Source organism: Nannospalax galili, unplaced genomic scaffold, assembly GCF_000622305.1.
Source record: "Nannospalax galili isolate Female #2095 unplaced genomic scaffold, S.galili_v1.0 scaffold553, whole genome shotgun sequence".
Taxonomy (NCBI): Eukaryota; Metazoa; Chordata; class Mammalia; order Rodentia; family Spalacidae; genus Nannospalax; species Nannospalax galili.
Genome location: NW_008336313.1, coordinates 6,813,839 through 6,832,706, shown reverse-complemented (window position 1 = coordinate 6,832,706; position 18,868 = coordinate 6,813,839). Strand labels below are relative to the sequence as shown.

At 36.6% G+C, this 18,868-nt stretch overlaps 1 protein-coding gene across 1 annotated transcript in view; it reads right to left on the bottom strand.

The window, feature by feature from the left end:
- The window catches only part of LOC103732488 (dedicator of cytokinesis protein 7), a gene marked incomplete at its 3' end in the record, with an annotated part of 127,987 nt that overhangs the window by 71,869 nt on the left and 37,250 nt on the right, over positions 1-18,868 (bottom strand). The window contains exons 3-9 of the mRNA XM_029562516.1: positions 13,000-13,175; positions 12,447-12,515; positions 7,250-7,379; positions 6,946-7,158; positions 6,153-6,238; positions 4,462-4,528; positions 3,045-3,194 (exon numbers count right to left, since the gene is read on the bottom strand). Coding sequence (XP_029418376.1) covers positions 3,045-3,194; positions 4,462-4,528; positions 6,153-6,238; positions 6,946-7,158; positions 7,250-7,379; positions 12,447-12,515; positions 13,000-13,175 — 891 coding nt within the window. The remainder of the gene's footprint in view (positions 1-3,044; positions 3,195-4,461; positions 4,529-6,152; positions 6,239-6,945; positions 7,159-7,249; positions 7,380-12,446; positions 12,516-12,999; positions 13,176-18,868) is intronic.

Here is an 18,868-nt window from a genome sequence, read left to right as displayed (position 1 = left end):
GGGGGGGGGGGGGGGGACCATAATGGAAGTGCCTCAGGGACTTGGAAAAGAGTTTTTTCTTGAACATGACAGTATAGAATATATAAAAACAAACATACATTACTGAAATTTACACTTACTACATTAAAGGACAAAATAAACAAAATGAAACAGCAACCTTAAGAATGTGATAAAATTATTTGCAAAATATATATCTAACTACAACTTACTAATCCAAATGTATGAAGAACTCTTAAAACAACAATGATGACAAAAACTCCAATTAACAAATAAGCAAAATATTTTATGATTTAAATGTAAAAGTGACCCCAAGAGATTCATTTCTTTGAACACTTGGTCCCCAGCTGATGGAGCGGTTCTGGAAGATTGTAGAACATTTAAGAGGCAGCAGTGGAGTTTCACAAGAGGAAGTGGGTCCCTGGGAGCAGACACTGAGGTTTTACAGTCCACCTGCTCTTCCTGTCTTGCTCTCAGGTTCCAATTCTGCAAAAGTATGAGCAGAAAAGGAATCCCAGCAGCAAACTCCTGTCATCATGGTGCCATGTGACACCATACCTTCCCTTCCATGATGGACTATATCCCTCTACACTGTAAACCAAAATACAATTTTCCTTCCTTAAGCTGCCTCTTGTCTCGTATTTGGTAAAAGCAACAAAAGTAATGCAGAAAATTGGTACCAAAAATGAGGCTGTTACTGTGACAAACTTGATCGTGTGGTTCATAGAACTTTGGGACTGGTCTATAGGAGAAATGTGGAAGAATTTGGTGATGCAGGCTAGAAAAGGCCTAGAGCACTGTAAGCAAAGCTTAATGGGTCATTCTGGTGGGGGTTAGGAAGGTCAGAATGACAAGAGAAGACAAAGGCCCTACTGGGAACTGGGCTAGAGTCTATTTGCATAATAATCTGGCAAACAATCTGACTGCAAACAGTCTAAGTCCTGAGAATTTGAGTGACACTGTATACAAAAGCAATGGATTAATTTGTCTTACAGAGAATAAGTTTAAAGTTGCAGACAAGATAGGAATAAATGAAACATCTTTTTTTAAGCAACTGTTTATTTTATGTGTATGAGTGATTTGCCTGCATGTATGTAAGTGCACCCATGTCACGCAATGACCAGAGGTCAGAAGAGGGTGTTAGATCTCCTGGAACTGGAGTTATCAGACAGTTGTTAGCCACCATGTGGGAGCTGGGAACTGAACTTGGGTCCTCTGCACGGTGCTCTTAACTGTTGTACCATCTCTCCAGCCCCTGAAGGTTTTTATTCTTAACCCTGTAAAAGCTATTCATTCCCTCTGACAACCAAATCTTATCACCAAATTATTTCATTTTCAAGCAACCAATATATCATCTTCACTTTACCAGCTTATTCCCTCCAACAAATTCTATGTTATAAAATCTTACCATTTCTCCTCATGTAAATTAACTGTGTACTTGTAATATGTATTCATTTCTAGAACTTAACTCTTTTAAGTTGATTTCTACAGGACTAGGACTCTTCATTGACTGTTCATTTTAACTATGATTAATTTTAATCTGAATTCATAGGAATGCACCCAACAAATTGGGGCTTAATTCCTGTGAGTAAAAGGACTTAATTTATGACAATTCATTTTAAAGTCTTATTAAAAAATTCATTAGCTCTTTATGATAATTTTATATAATAAAGTAATTAAAGAATATATTTTAGGTTACTTTCAAGTCAAGGTCAATTTAACCAAGACTAAGGTAACCAAATTCTTCATCTATTTATTTATTTTGTGTAAAGAGGGCATGCATACATGCATGTCGGGGGCACATGCAGAGATCAGAGGACAACTTGCTAGAGTTGGGTCTCTCCTTCCATCATGCTAGTTCCAGAGTACAAACTCAGGTAGACAGGTGAGTACCTTTTCCCACCAAGCCATCTACTGGCTCTAATTATTCTTCAGGTTAAACTAAGATAAGTAGGATAGCCATTATTTGTATGATTTTTTTTCAGTGCTGGAGACTGAACTTAGGGCCAGATGTATGCTAGGCAAGTGCTCTACCAATGAACTACAACCCAGACCTCTTTTTACTTTTTATTTTGAGACAGGGTCTCATTAAACTGCCCAAGCTGGCCTTAAACTCACTTGTAGCCCAAGCTGACCTTGAACTTGCAATCCTCCTGCCTCAGCCTACCAAACAGTTGGGATTAGAGGCCTGCATCACTAGGTCTTATTAGTCTTCAGAATTTATAATTACTTTTTTGGTAACTTAGGGATGTTTTTTGCAGTTGTTATCTTCATTTTATTTTTATATGAGTCAGGGTCTTGTTAGGTAGTCCAGACTGGCCTCAAACTTTCAATCCTCCTGACTCTACCTTTTAAGTGCTAGAATTACAGTTGATAATCAAATCATAAAGTTCCTTGACCACAAAGATTTAGCTTTCAGTACTTAGATAACTTAGAAACTGAGTGATATAATAACCATACAGTTACTAAGATGGTTAATTTGACTAGATTTGGATATCCAGTAATTCAGTCAAACATTACTTTACTTGTAGAAGTGTTTTGTAGAGATGATTAACATTCAAAACAGTAGTCCTTCAGTAGATTACTATCAATTGTGTGGGTGAGCCCATCCAGTCAGTAGAAGGACTTAAGAGCAAAGACTTTTTTCCTAAAGAAGGAATCCTTCTCAAGTCTGTAACATAGACACCTCATCTGAGTTTCCAGTCAGCTGTCCTGTGGACTTTGAACTCATGACTACAGAATCAACTAACTCTTACCTGTAAAGTCTGACGGCTTGCCCTATAAATTAGAGACTTGTCAACTCTACAGTCCTATTAGGTAATCTCTTCAGACATATCCATCTGTTTTACTATAGAACCCTGATTAACTATTCTCCATTCAATAAAACTTAGGTAGTAACTACAGCAAATGTTTGATGTGGTGTCACAAAATAGCAAGATGCAAAAATAACAAAAGATAAATCTTTGCCCTTGAAAGGTTTGCAATACTGACAAAGACAGGAATGCAGATGCTAAACTGTAACCATGTACATTGAAGATTATTCTCACCTTTATCACAAGGAAGACATCTTGGGAAGGATAAGTTATAGAAAAAATGGCTGATCTTGCCAGGGTGGTAATGGCTGCCGGTGGTACATGTGGACGTAACAACCCCTTCATCTGTTCTGAATTAAGGTCAAAATAAAAGTTTTCTGAAATCTGAAAAATTCAGATATTAAATTTTTAAATGGTACAAAATTTTTGAAATGCATAAAATCATACATAATCAGTCTTGAAATGTTACAAATAGTAAATTATTATACTCCAACTCATGGTTGATCTTATACTTCACTGAGACCTATCTACCTATCTAAATAATAAAAAACAAACAAACAAAAAAAAAACGCATAAGCTACTCAGGCTTATAACATCGGAAACATTTTCTAAAGAGTCATACCTCAAGTTCTTTGGTTAAAAATGAAAATGTAGCTTCTAATCGAAGGATGTAAGGCAATATTGAGAAGAATGACTACAACTTGAGTTATTAAAACTTTCTATTAATGTTATCTGAGCAATTTCAATTTAGTGAATAAAGCTACTAAAGCAAAGTTCTCCTACAGAATCCATCATAGCCCATATGTTGATAATGAAGACACTTTCAAGTTTCTAATACATAGTATGTTTGGAATATTAAAACAAGAAATGCTGGGGCTGGAGAGATGGCACAGTGGTTAAGAACACTGACTGTTCTTGCAGAAGACCCAAGTTCAAATCCCAGCACCCACATGGCAGCTAACAACTGTCTGTAACTCCAGTTTCTGTCCTCTGCAGCCACTGCCCGACATGGGTGCACTTACATGTAGGTAATACGTGCATACACATAAAAATAATAAATAAAATGTATTAAAAATTAAATTTAATTTAATTTAAAAAAAATAAAAGAAATGCTGGACTGAAGACGGGGACCAGTGGTAGGGCCTAGGTTCCACATGTTCAGGGCCCTTTGCTTGATCCCCAGGACCTCAAAAAGAAGAGAAGGGAGGAGGAGAGGAAAGGGAAGAAAGAAGGAAAAAAAGCTGTCTGATACAGCCCTTGAAAATTCATACATATAATAAAAATGTAGTAATACATATAAAGTATCTTTTAGATACTAAGAAGCTGAAAATTATAGCAATAAAATTTCAGTCACAGTTATCTTTTCACAAGCTGTTTGCAAAAATAGTTGTATTATTTTGACTATTTCTTAAAAGAAAAGTAGCTTTTATTACTTGCTTTTGGAACTTTTTCAATGAAATAAAAACCAGGTTTCAACAAAAGTATTTTATAATAAGAAAATACATAACTAGTCTTAAAAAGTTAAGTTTTTATTTCCTTTTCAATGATTCATGTCTAAACGTACAAAGAATCACATTTTTTATGAAACAACTAATCATAATCATTTATGAAACCTATGATTAAGATGAGCAGCTAAATCCCAGCAACTTACCTTTTTCTTTTCTTTGACATCATATAAAGCCAAACTTGCAAAAATGGGCTCAATTTCTATCTCAAACCTTGATGAAGAAAAAAGATGAACTAATTTCAAAATACATACAAAAGACAGACCAGGGGCTAGAGAGAGCACTTGCTCTGCAAAAGATCAAAGTTCTGTTTACAGCTCAAAACGGACTGTAATTCCAGCTCTAGAGGATCCAAACGCCTCTTCTGGTCTCTGAGGGCACCTACGCTCACATGCACACAACCACACACAGACACACAAACACACATAAAATTAAAAATAAAATGAATTTTTTAAAAAGAGGCCAGGTCCCATGCATGGTGGCACACGCCTATAATCCCAGCACTTGGGAGGCAGAGGCAGGCAGATCTCTGTGAGTATCGAGGCCAGCCTGGCATACCTAGTGAGTTCCAGGCCAGCTGGGGCTACAGGGAGACCCTGTCTCAAAAATAACAGCAACAAAAAAAGAGGCCAGGTGGGATGGCGTACTTAGGAGGCAGAGGCAGGTAAATCTCTATGAATTAAAGGCCAGCCTGTTCTATATAGGAGTTTCAGACCAGCCAGGACTACATACTGAGACTCTTATCTCAAGAAAAAAAAAAAAAAAAAAATCTGGAAATTCTGATTTCAAAATCTATTATCTCAATACTTTCAGTCTCCAAATCTGTGCCCTTGCATTACCTTTCTCTTAATAAACACTTTGCATATCTTTCACAGTTTCACACAGTCACTACTATCTCATGAAACCCTTCTTATTGACCCAACAATTAATCTAAATTTCTTAAAAGACTCACAGAATGTTCTACCCATTTCTGGCACTACTTACTTTATAACCTGTAACTAGGTTACTTATTTATTTAGACATGTTCATTTTGAAATAAAGTTTAAAAATATTTTCTTTTTTAGGCTATAAATCAAATATTCAATGAAAAAAGCTTTAAAAATACACAAGAAATATTCAGAGAAAATGAGCATCTGAAAACTCAACAAGTAGGAAGAACTGTGATTAACAGTTTAGTGGCTAATCTATCTAGCTCTTTTTCTTTATAAAAAATGTACATGGTAAATTTTTTTTATGAAGAGCAAAATAATATTAAGTGATCTCTTTTTTAACTTAATATTTATCAGAAGAGGTGCTGGATTCCCCTGGAAATGGAGTTACGAAGGATTGTTTGCCACCAAGTAGGTGTGGGGTATCAAACCTGGGTCCTCTGGAAGCACAGCAGGTACTCTTAACCACTGAGTCATCTCTTCAGTTCCAAATATTACCATTTTTTAAAGATATTTTATTTATTATTTTTTCATTTTATGTGTATGAGTGTACTGCCTGCATGTAGGTAAGTGCACCCGCATCGTGCAATGCCCTCAGAGGACAGAAAAGGCCGTCAGATCCCCTGGAACTGGACTTACCAACAGTTGTTAGCTGCCATGTGGGTGCTGCGGTTTGAACCCAGGTCTTCTGCAAGAACAACTAGTGTTCTTAACCACTGAGCCATCTCTCCAGCACCAAATCTTACCATTTTTAATTCTGGCATATAACTCCCATTTTATGAAAAGATAACAATTTATTTTATATCTTTATGTTTAAAAACCAAAACTTATACACACTAAATGTAATAAATATTTGCTGACTTAATACATAATGAGAATAGAAGTTTTACAGTAAAAGAAATACTCACTTGAGTGATAAACATTTTACAAGAAGTCTTTGACCAAAATGTTCTTTGGGTACATCAGGAACACTAAGTCGTTCTATAGGTTCTTCCTACAAATGGAGAAGTAATGCCAAAATGAATGTTTATCATATTTCAATGCTTTTCCATTTATTTTTAAGAACGTCAAATATTCTAATACTTTTGGTTTTCGTAATTAAACACAGAAAAGAATGACATATTTGTCCATAAACAGAAGCCCTTAGAGCTCAAGTACACTCAATTCAAAAAAGTTCTTCATTGAAAATAAATTCACTAGTGTCAAAACCATATTTAAGGGGGCTGGAGAGATGGCTCACTGGTTAAGAGCACTGGCTGCTCTTGCAGGACCCAGGTTCAATTCCTAGCACCCTTATGTCAGCTAACAACTGTCTGTAACTCCAGTTCCAAGAGACTGACACTCTCTTCTGACCTCTGTGGGCACTGCATGAGATAGGTGCACTTACATATGTATATACAAGCAATACACTTGTACACACACACATACAAAAGCACACTCAATTTATAAAATTTATGGTTATGCTTTTTATGTTGCTGTAATATTACACATAAATCATGTTCCCAAAAGATCTAGCATGTTTTTGTGGGTAGGGGGGTTGTTTTTTGAGACAGGGTTTCCCCCTAGCCTCAACTGGCCTGAAACTCTCTACGTAGACCAGGGTGGCCTTGATCTCACAGAGATCTGCCTCCCAGGTAGTTCAGATTAAGGAATATACCACCATGCCTGGCCTCATTTGCTTTTTTTATATAAAATCAATACCTCATCTGGTGATGGATGCAAAGCAAAAAGTTCCTTGTGACGGTTTGATTTCCTTTGATCATCATTCTGATGGTCTATTTCTTCATTTGGCGTTCGATCAAGTAAATTAGGAAGCAAAGCATCAGGAAGTGAATTTTTCAAGTCAAAGATACTGCAGGCCCAGCTACCCCTTGGAGTATCATCTATTGACATTGAGCGTCTTTTAAGATCATCCTGTTATATAAAACATTAAATTATGAACATTAACATATTAATTAATTAATTAAAAATACTTCCTTATTGTCACTTAGGATAAAAGTATTACTTGCTCATCCTGGTAGTTGTTGCCATCTGGAGCTTCATCAGATTCAAAGACTTGTTTAGGCAAACCCTTTTGTCTTTCTTTCTGCTTATCCAATGTATTAGGATTAAATCCTGTTCCCAGTTTATGATATCTATTCAAGATAAAATAAATATTAATTGCTTAAAACTTTCTCTTTCTGAGCATCATCTTGTAATAAGCCAACTGTTTTCTTTGTTATTTATCGACATAACAAGACTAGAATTTATTCTATCAGTTGAGTGTGTTAAACATGAATTTTTAAACTTTAATCTTAAATTTTTTAAAATTTGCAAAGTTCCTTTAATACCACTAAAGAACAGATTATGAGTTTCTACAATATATTTTTCTTCTTCCCATGCCAACCACATATGTATAATTCAAATTGTACTTTCAATTCAGACATAGTTAAAAAAAAACAACAAAAAACAAAACTGGGACTCCACGTTAAAGAATAAAATAAAACAGAAAATATTTATTACATTAATAATAATAATATAAAATTTTAATAACATAAACTTCTCTGATAACATATAAAAACCCAATACACCAAGGGTTGGAGAAATGGCTCAGAGGTTAAGAGTACTGATTGTTCTTGCAGAAGACCTAGGTTCAATTCCTAGCACCCACATGATAGCTAACAATCATCCATAACTCCAGTTCTAACAGATTCAACGCCCTCTTCTGACCTCCTGGGGCATTGCATGACACGTGCATTTATACAGATGCAGTCAATATTCTCGTGCACATAAAATACAATAAATAAAATATAAAAACAAAAATTTAACCGAATAACCAAGAAGTGATCAAAAAACAATTATTCTGGGACTGGAGAGATGGCTCAGTGGTTAAGAACACTGGTTGTTTGAATCCCAGCACCCACATGGCAGCTAACAACTATCTGTAACTCCAGTCCCAGGGGATCTGACAGCCTCTTCTGACCTCTGTGGGCACTGCACGACACGGATGCACTTACTTACATGCAGGCAATACATGCATACACATAAAACAAAAATAATTTTTTTAAGTTAAAAACAACAACAACAACAACAAAAAAACCAATTATTCTAGCCAGATGTGGTAGCGCATGCCTGTAATCCCAGAACTTAGGAGGCAGAGACAGGCAGACAGGCAGATCTCTGAGTTTGAGATCGACCTGATCTACGTAAGATCCAGAAGAGTTAGGACTACATACTGAGACCCTGTCTCAAAAACAAACAGACAAAAAAGAAAAACTCCATCAATTATTCTTGACAATTCAACACTTCATAGAATCAAAGTTAGAGAGCTACTTTAATTACTAGGAGATATGATTCATGCTATCAGCTAATCGATGAAATAGGGAACAATCACATTCAATATTAATTACATTTTTTCTTATTGCTAAAACTATTAAATAGCAGCTACATGATATTAGCATAACTGCACAATAAAAGAAAGAATTTTTCTATTGAAGAACAAAAATAAACTCAACATAATAACACAAAAGGTATTATTGAGAATCAGGTTATCTTAATCTTTCATGAAATGTTCCAAATGCTTTAAATTGGAATGTTAAATATGTATGCTCTTCTGCCAAGTCAGAAGTATTGCATTCCACCCTAAAAATTTAACATATGAAATCATAAGAGCTGAGATGAATCATTCATAATCATAGTAGCATCCTTCCTTCAGTCATTTGCTGTAGTAAAGCTCTACATGGTTGACCACCCAACCATACACACCACTATTTCTCTAATCTCTTGGCATTCTAACACTCATTTGTTTTGCTCCAGCCACACTGACCTCTTCACCATACCTTCAAAATAACTCACAACTTCTTCTATGGAGCCTTGACATGTATCTTTTCCTTGGCTTAACTATCTTCCTCAAGTATCTATACAACTCACTCCCCCACTTCCTGGAGGTCTCTACCAAAATTATCTTACTAGTAAGGCCCCTTATGATTACTACATAAAATAGAAAAATGTATCCCTCTTCTTGACCCTCTATGTTCCTGTCATCCTAATTTTTGTCTTAAGATTTCTCTTTACCACAGCTATTAAACATGTATCTGTGTTTAGTCACTGTTAACAATCTACTTCTAGAACATAAACTCCATGAGGGTAGATAGCTGATTTAATTCATTTTAATGCCCTCAGTGTTTAGTATGGTGTCTGGTACATTAGACATCCTCACAAGTATTTGTTAAATGAAGTTTTTTAAAGTACTTTCTGTCCCTTTATCATTTTTTACTGAATTATGGAAGAATTTTTATGGCTTCATTTTATAGCGCACTTTACTCTTTAGCCACATCTATTCTGCAATTAATCTATCCATTAAGTTTTTAATACTGCTGAATGGCTACATATTTTCACATTTATTATATATACTAATACTAACATACTGAATTTATAACATTTACAGGGTTGTAATTTGTGCTCTATTTCCATTTCTGAAATTATTAATTCATTTATTTATAGTTTGATAATTCTCTTACAAGTTGCTGGTTTTTGTAAAATATTTGTCAACTCTGGGTTTAATATTCATTTCTGAATTCATATCCCCCACATCTATATTAAACTATCTATTCCAGTCTATGTCCACTGGTTATAAGGGGCAGATCATGCTGTTAGGCAAAGCCCACTTAATTACTGTTTCTTTTAAAAGGCAGTTGTACTATCACTATGCAAACCCAGAGCAGAGCTTTAAAGTAACCATATGTCCAGCACTTGCTTAAAGCTCCTTTTCAAGGTCCTGTACTCATTTCTTCTAACTTCAATGCTCTACTGATGCTTTTGCATATATCATTTGTTGTGAGACTATTTTATTGAAACATTCCCTCAGGAGGGAAGAAAGCAAGTTCATATCTAATGAAATTTATAAGGTTTGGGAAGCTCAGAGAAGTCCAAGATTCAGAAGGCCCCACCCTAAGGTTATAAAGCAGGAAACAACTGCAAAATGGGCAGGGAGCTCCAGGGATGTAGCTTTCATGACCTGTCAGTCATGCTGGAATGGGCTTTTCAGTGATCCAGCCTCCTTTCTCTCATTCATGCTCCTCTAAATAACTCCAATAAACTCACTGGTTAACCAAGTTCAAGTTGTGTGGAATTGTTTGATATATTATCGATGTCTCATCCAGGGTAAATAGACTGTTGTTCATGTCTACTCAGGGAAGTTCACACAACAGTATCTCCTTGATTATCTGCACTGTGTTTTTTATGACATTCATATCACACCTACCTTCCATCTTTTAGAAAAACCAACAACTTATAATTCACCAAAAGGACCCTGTTTGTCTCGTACTTATCAATACACATAATAAACAGTATTTAGTATGACAGAAAAACTATAAGCTTTAGAATCTGTTGCCCCCAGATTCTAATCCTCACCAACTCATTTTTTGGCTTCTGGAACCTCAGAGAAATTGCTTAACTGCCTTGAGTCTAAGCTACCTTATCTACTCAAACAATGAATAATATGAGAATGAAGTACCCAATAAAACACCCTGCACATGATAATTGCCCACTAACGTAAATACGCTTCCCCTCCTGCCTCAATCAATGATGAGATGCCATGAGTCTGAGTTAATAACTAACCTCTTTATTTTTTTGATTACAGGTTTCAAACCCATATGCACCGAAGAAAGGATTTTTGAATTTTCTTTTCTTTCTTTTTTTTTTTCTTTTCCTTTTTTGGTCTTTTTGAGACAGGGTCTCCCTCTAGCGCCAGCTAGCCTAGAACTTGATATGTAGACCAGGTTGGCCTCGAACTCACAGAGATCCACCTGCCTCTGCCTCCCAAGTGCTGGGACTAAAGGCGTGTGACACCACGCCCAGCTAAGAGTTTTGAATTTTCTAACAAGAACATTGTATTTCTCTAGTTATGTCAAAAGTCTAGCTACGACAACACTTACCAAACTGAAAGTTCATAAAAATGGGTCTTCCAGGTAAAGGGCAGTAAACTATGCTTCTATTAGGTCACATTCAAACAAAAAAGCTGATCAGTACCACCCACCAGAAGGAGATTTAGCACTTTATTAAGCACAATAAAGTAAGACAGTAGCCATGAAGGCAAACACTAAGCAATGGATATATTACTTTTGCTAGTGCTATTTGGCACAGATTTTAGTGAAAATTAGGCCCTAAAAGAATTTATCACTACTAGTTATTATATTTCCTTTAGAAAAAAAATAAGATAAAAATTTCCAGAATGAAGACCCTTCTTCATTATGCATGTTAATTGGCAAGAAAAAGTGTTGTATTTTATTTTTTAATCTGAATTAATATTTCCAAAATAGTCTACTAGAATTACATTATAGAAAAAACACTATTTTCTACAAATATTTAACTGACTAGATGAAGTAAAAGTCAAGGACCTACAAGTATTTAGACAGTTAAGAAACTGCACAGAACACAGCTGTGGTGGTACACACCTAAAATCCCAGCACTCTGAAAGCAGAGGAAGGATGATCACAAGTTTGAAGTTAGCCTGCACCACATAGGGAAACCTTTTTTTAAAAAAACAAAAAACAACAAAAAAAGACCTGTCAAATAATTGAATCTGGAAATTGGCTATTAAACTTAACTGGGTTATTTAAGTTTTACTAAGCTGCATCTTTCTGAGAAAAAAAATATTCAGTGCTATCTATCCATGATTTTCTGAAAGAATAAAACTACAAAATTATTATTACACTATCAGTTCATAACAATTTAACAATATAGAAATATTGGGAGCTAGAGAGATGGTTCAGTGGTTAGAGCACTGACTGCTCAGAAGACCCAGGTTCAAATGCCAGCACTCATATGGTGGCTAACAACCATCAGTAACTCCACTTCCAGAGGATCTGACAACCTCTTCTGACCTCCATGGGCACTGCACAACACAGGTGCACTTACAACATGCAGGCAATACATTCACACACATAAAAATTTTTTTTAAATAATAAATATTTAAAAAAATATTAGCTTAAAAACTTATTTTAGAAGGAAAATAAGCAGAAGTAATTTAATTATAGAACTCCAAAAAGTAATGTTTTTCTATATCAGATTCTTCTTTTGCTTCTTTGATGACTTTGTTTAAATGAATTTTCAAGTCTCACAATTTTTATTAATCTAACAACACATTAAAACTTATACTCAAATATACATTGAAAAAAATTATACTCAGTATTTTAAAATGTTATAATAAACAAGTAACTTACTTTCTGATGACAATTGCCCAATCTTCTGTGTAACTTCTTATACAATCTCTAACATGTGGATCCATTTCACTATTTAAAAAATATATATATATAATTTACACAGGAAAGCAATGACTTTAATTTTGAGCAGAGCAAACACAGATTTCATAGGAAGTGAGAAAGTCTCCCAAGAATGGAAGGAGTCCCAAGAGAGGAATGTCCAGCACTGACTTTTATAAATTTGTTTCAGTTCTTTATCATAAGACTTCTTAAAAATATTGAAAAATAATCTTTCTATAGTTACCCTAAAACCAAAAATATGGGGCTACAGAGATGGCTCAGCAGTTAAGAGCACTGTCTGCTCTTGTAGAGGACCTGGGTTTAATTCCCAGTACCCACATGGCAACTAACAACTACTCATAACTTCAGTTCCAGGGGATTCAACACCCTCTTCTGAGCTCTGTAGGCATGCCACAAACATGGGTGCACTTACATACATGAAGGCAATACACTCATATATATATAAAGATATTAAATAATAAACAAAAACAAAAATAGGTTAATGTCTCCTTACCTTTCTTCAGGGACAGCTGAAACAAGGGTTCTGCAATCCCTAGGACTATAAACAACTTCAATATCATCTGGAGGAAATTCAATCAAATCCCTTAGAGGTCCAGAATCCACAGCTAAAGGGTGAGTAATGAGGTAATCTTCCAAATCCACAGGCTCTACTGCTTCAGTAAGGGGCACCTTTATAAAGAGGCAGAAAGGAAGAGGTGAATATAAGAATTTTAAAACTCTAAGCAAAGAAAAAAAATTAACAATGTTTTAACCTAGTTTTTTCTAAAATTTCAACAGATATCCATGCATATGCACTAAGATATCACAACATATTCCTGCCCTGGTTAGTTTTTATGGTAAACTTGACACAAACCTAGAGTCATCTGGGTAGAGGGTACCTTAATTGAGGAATTTCCCAGGTCAGATTGGCCCATGGCTATAACTGTGAGAGATTGTCTTAATGACTGACACAGGAAGGCCCAGCCCACTGGACTGTATAAAAAAAGTTGCTGAGCAAGCCTGAGGGAGCAAGCCAGTAAGCAGCATTCTTCCAGGGTCTCTGCTCTAGTTTCTGCCTCTAGGTTCCTCCTTGAGTTCTTGCCCTGACTTCCCTCAATGATAGACTGTCACAACTGTAAGATGCAATAACCCCTTTCCTTCCCAAGTTGTTGGTCAGTGTTTTATCACAGCAAATGACAACAAACTAGAACACAAATTGGTACCAGGATCATGGGATATTGCTGGTGGACCTGACATGTTGTTTTTGGAAGGAATATGGAAGTATTTGGAATTATGAGCTGGAAAGGCTGTTGAGTGCTTAGAGCTCAATGAGCTGCTATGGGAGTTTGGAAAATAGGAATGTGGAGAGAAGCAGATGACAGAGCCTCACTTCTGAAATTTAAGAAGGAAGCAGAGATGATCAGGGCTGCTCTTGTGATATTTTGAATTGAGAATCTGTAGTTTCTGGTCAGGTGGAGCTGAAGAATCAGTTGTAGTTTAACAAGAGACCAGAACCACTGAAGTGAAACCTTTGCATTACTGGGATAATCAATACTGGCTAGCTGGGGCTACAAAAATCAGCTGTCATTAAGAAGAGACCAGCATCACTGAGGTGAAACTTCTGGGAAGTATTTCCTCAAGGTCACACAGAAGCTGTGGTTCAGAGGGGCCTAAGGCTGCATCTCAAGCTAGAAGCCAAACTTGGTAATGTATAAAAGTTCCCTTATAGTACTGATTTTGAAAACATGAAGGTCTTGTGGAGAAGAGCTGAGTCTTGGCACCATGAGAGGCCAGGAGAGTCCATTGGTGAAGGTATAGCCTCAGTTGCAGTGAACACCCCAGAATACTTAGAGATGCCAGGACTGTAAGATGACCACCAAGGGCAGCAGCAGGTGCAGAGTGGAGCTGACCTGAGCCTATAAGACAAGCTGTGTGTGCTGTGGACAGCTAAACAAGAGAAAGGGAGCTGCCCAGCCCCTTTGAAGCCAGAAGATTATGACAGAATCTCAGATGTCGAACTTGAGAGCTACATTGTTGGATCTTGGTTTTGCTTATTAAGTGTGCCTGATTATTCCCTTTTGATATAATAAAGTATTTAACTTATTTTTTATTTTTCAGGAGCCCAAAGTTGAGAGACGACTTTTAAAAGAACTTGAACTTTTAAGCCATTGGAACTTTTTAAAGACTATTGGACTTTTACAAGCTAGACTATGTTTTATATTATGATATTAACATGAGATCTTGAGGATAAGCAAGAAAAGGTTATGGTTTAATAGTGATGTGTAGTGTGTCAAGGTGACAAGGGTCAATTGTGTTGGTTAGTTTTTGTCAACCTGACACAAACTGGAGCCACCTGGGAAGAAGGAACTTCAATTGAGGAATTTTCTCTAATGGACTGGCCTTCACCATATCTGTGAGGCTTTTTTTTTTTTTAATTGCTAATTGATGCAGGAGAGCCCAGCCCACTGTGGGCAGTGCCCTCCCTGGGCAGATGGGCCTGGATTATATAAGAAAGGTAGTTAAGTAAGCCAGTAAGCAGCATTCCTCTAGGATCTCTGCTTTAGTTACAGCCTCCAGGTTCCTCCTTGAGTTCCTGTCCTCACTTCCCTCAATAATGGACTGTCACTAGAAGCATAAAATGCAATAAACCCTTTCTTCCCCAAGTTGTTTTGGGCAAAGGGTTTTATCAAAGCGACAGCAAATTAAGGCAAAGTAAAAGTTTTGTTATACTTCACAGTTTTCAAAGTACTCAGTGGAATGATTGTTACTATCTTTGAAATTTGTACTGCTAAATTTCTAAACCTGCTCTTATTTTATTTGTTGTTACTGGCAATTATCCTAGCAAACATATATGACCAGATTGTAACAAACAAAATAATGATGCTCCAGGGACTAGAGAGATGGCTCAGCAGTTAGGAACACTGGCTGCTCTTAAAAAGGACCCAGATTCAATTCCCAGCACTCACATTGTGGCTAACAACCATCTATAACACCAGTTCCAGGGGATAGTCTCTTCTGACTTCCACGGGCACGGGACAATGCTGGTGCACTTACCTACATGTAGGCAATACACTCATTCACATAAAATAAAAATAAATTTAAAATAATAATGCTCCAAAAATGCTACCTATCCTAATCCACAGACGCTATACATATAAATATACATGGAAATCAAGTAAAATAAAACAGTCTTAAAATGGGGAGTTGGAGAGATGGCTCCAAGGTTAAGAGCACTGGCTGCTCTTACAGATGTCCCAGGTTTGATTCCCAGCACCCACATGGTGGCTAACAACTGTCTGTAACTCCAGTTCCAGTGGATTTGATGCCCTCTTCTGACCTCCACTGGCACTGTACAACACAGGTGCACATACATGCATGCAGGAAATACACTAATACACATAAAATAAAATAATAACTAAAATACATTTTTTAAAAAAGCTTAAAATGGGGGCACTGCCCTGGATTATATGGGTATGTCCTATATGCAGTCATATTTCTTTAAGAAGACAGAATGTAATCTAGGCCATATAAACAGAAAGACTCCAAAGACAAAGCAGAAAGGAATTTGCTTTCTCACCTTAAAGACATAAGTGATGCAGTCACAGATTAAGAAATGTTAGAATACAGCTGGGCATGGTGGTGCACACCTTTAATCCCAGCACTTGGGAGGCAAAGGCAGGTGGATCTCTGTGAGTTCAAGGCCAGCCTGGTCTACATTGTGAGTTCCAGGCCAGCTGGGGCTATAGGGAGACCTGTCTCAAAAAGACCAAAAAAAAAAAAAGATAAATGTCAGAATGGGGTTGGAGAGATAGCTTAGTAGTTAAGAGCACTGACTACTCTTGTAGAGGATCTGGGTTTGACTCCCAGCATCCACTGAGTAGCTAACAACCATCTATAACTCCAGTTCTAGGGGAATCCAACAGTCTCTTTTGACCTCCACCAGTACTGTACAACACAGGTGCACTTACATACATGCAGGCAGGCAATACACATAAATATACATAAAATAATAAATAATTTTTAAAAGAAATGTCAGAAACTACCAGAAAGAGGGAAGAGGCAACAACTAATTCTTTCCTTGAACTTCTGAAAGTACTGTCCTGCCAAAACTTTGGTTTCAGTTCACTGATACTGACTTCAAAATCCAGTCCCCAATAGTGAAAGACAGTAAATTTTTATTATTTTGAGAGAATTTATGCATCATCTGTTACAGTATAACAACCACAAAAAACTAATACACAGATTTCATATCTATTAGTAATAATAAAAAATTCATTGTATCCTTTACCGGTGAAAATAATTTTCAAAGCTGGTCGTGGTGGCACATGCCTTTAATCCCAGTACTTGGGAGGCAAAGGCAGATGGTTCATTGTGAGTTCTGGGGCTACAAGTAGGAGACCCTATCTCAAAAAGAAAAAAAAAAAGAATTCTCAAGATATTCAGCTGAAATAAAAACATTGAAACTTGTCTCTGCTATTAAGTAGAAAGGACCCTTTAATCTAGTTCTCTTTGAACTGAACAACTAGCAACAGGTAAAGCAACATTCTACAGCTACTAAATAAAACAATGAACAACTTGTATACCATAAATACCGAAAAGATACTTTCTATTATTAGTATTGCATATCATTTCATTTAAAACTCCCCTGAAATCCTGTAAAAAACAGAAACTTCTAAATATGACAAAAAGAGATATAAGCTACAGACTAAAGGCATTAATCAAGTCTCAAACAGGGTAAACAAAGAAATACATGCCAAGACTCACAGTAAAATTTCCAAAAACCAAAGGCAAAATATAATTTACTTTATTTGTGGAGACAGTCTTGTTATGCCGTTTAGAACTCAGTATCTATCCAGGGCTGGACTCAGACTCACAATCCTTCACCCTCGCTCTCCTACGTATTGGGATCACAGGTACTCACCATCAAACCAAGCTAAAAAATAAATCTTGAAATGAACTGACAGGAAACTGACACCTGACCACTAGAGAACAAAAAATACAAATTCAGCAGATTTATCATCAAAAACTATAGCAGTGAGAAAACTACAGCTTGAGTGTTTCATTTCAACTGCCAACTTGTCTAGATTAAGAATTGCAGCAGGCTGCGTACAATGTCATGGGCTGGAGTCTTGAATTAAATAAAAGGAAAAACAAATTGAGCATCATCATTTTTCTGTCTGCTTCCTGGCCCACTGAGATGTGAACAAGCTGTCTTATGCTCCTGTTGCTACAGCCTTAAGCCACTCCCACTGCCATATCTTCCCCACCATGACAAAATGTGCCCTCAGACCATGAACCCAAATAAATCATTCCTCCCTTAAGTAGCTTCTTGTCAGGTATTTGGTCACAGCAACAAAGAAAAAGTGCATAACACAATGGAATGACAGTTTCAAGTGCTGAAACGAAAGACCTGTACTGTAGACCAAGTAAAATCAGCTTCAAAAACGAAGATCAAAATATACTCTGATTAGAGGTCTTTGCTGCCAGCCTTATCCCTAAAAAAAAATGGTTTAAAAGAAATTCTCTAAGTAGAGAGGAAATAACACAACCATCTGGAGGTATGTTTAGTGTTGAGATATCTTTCATCTTTTCTGGCATATCCCAGAAGTTCTGGTATAATCTAGGTGTTAGTGCACACCTGTAATCCCAGCACCCCAGAAACAGCAGGAGGATCACCAGTTTGAAGTCAGCCCAGAATATGCAGTCCCTCAAAACCCTCCCTCAAAACCGAAAATCTGTTGTTTTGGACGCAGGAAGGAGGATAATAAAATGAGACAAAGAGGTGATAAAAATGTTCTAAGTTGACTATGATGATGTATCTGTGATTTTACGTTTTGGTACGGAATTTTATTCTTTAAATCAATAGACTATATGACAGGTGAATTATAGCTTGCTGAAATTGTTTTTAAAAAGTTGAAAGCCCAGTCCTTCAAAAGGAAATAAAGATCTGCTCAGCCTGAACGCTAAACACAGTCACAATTGGGCTTGTTGACGGTTGTGCTCATTCATTAAAGGAATGCCAAGCAGGGTCACTGGACCCTCACCTGAGTACCCAGCCACTCTTCCCAGCCAACTAGTCCAGCCTTGGAAGACAAAAGAAAAATGAGGAAGAATCCAATAAAGGGATGCTTTTAGAAGCCCTTGTTAAGAAACTCCAAAGGACTCTCCTATAAACATTTGAAAATTGCCCTGTTCTAACTTTTTTCTAGTTCCCTGTCTAGAACTTGTAATGCTAATTACTCTTGCCTTTACTTCTCCTTCACATCTCCTATTCATGATTCAAGGACTTTCTTCTCCCCTTAGAGACAAGAGTTATGCAATTTGGGAGTCTTTTAGATAGACCCACTGAAGGGGGACTCCAATTTCCTCATCCTGCAACCCTT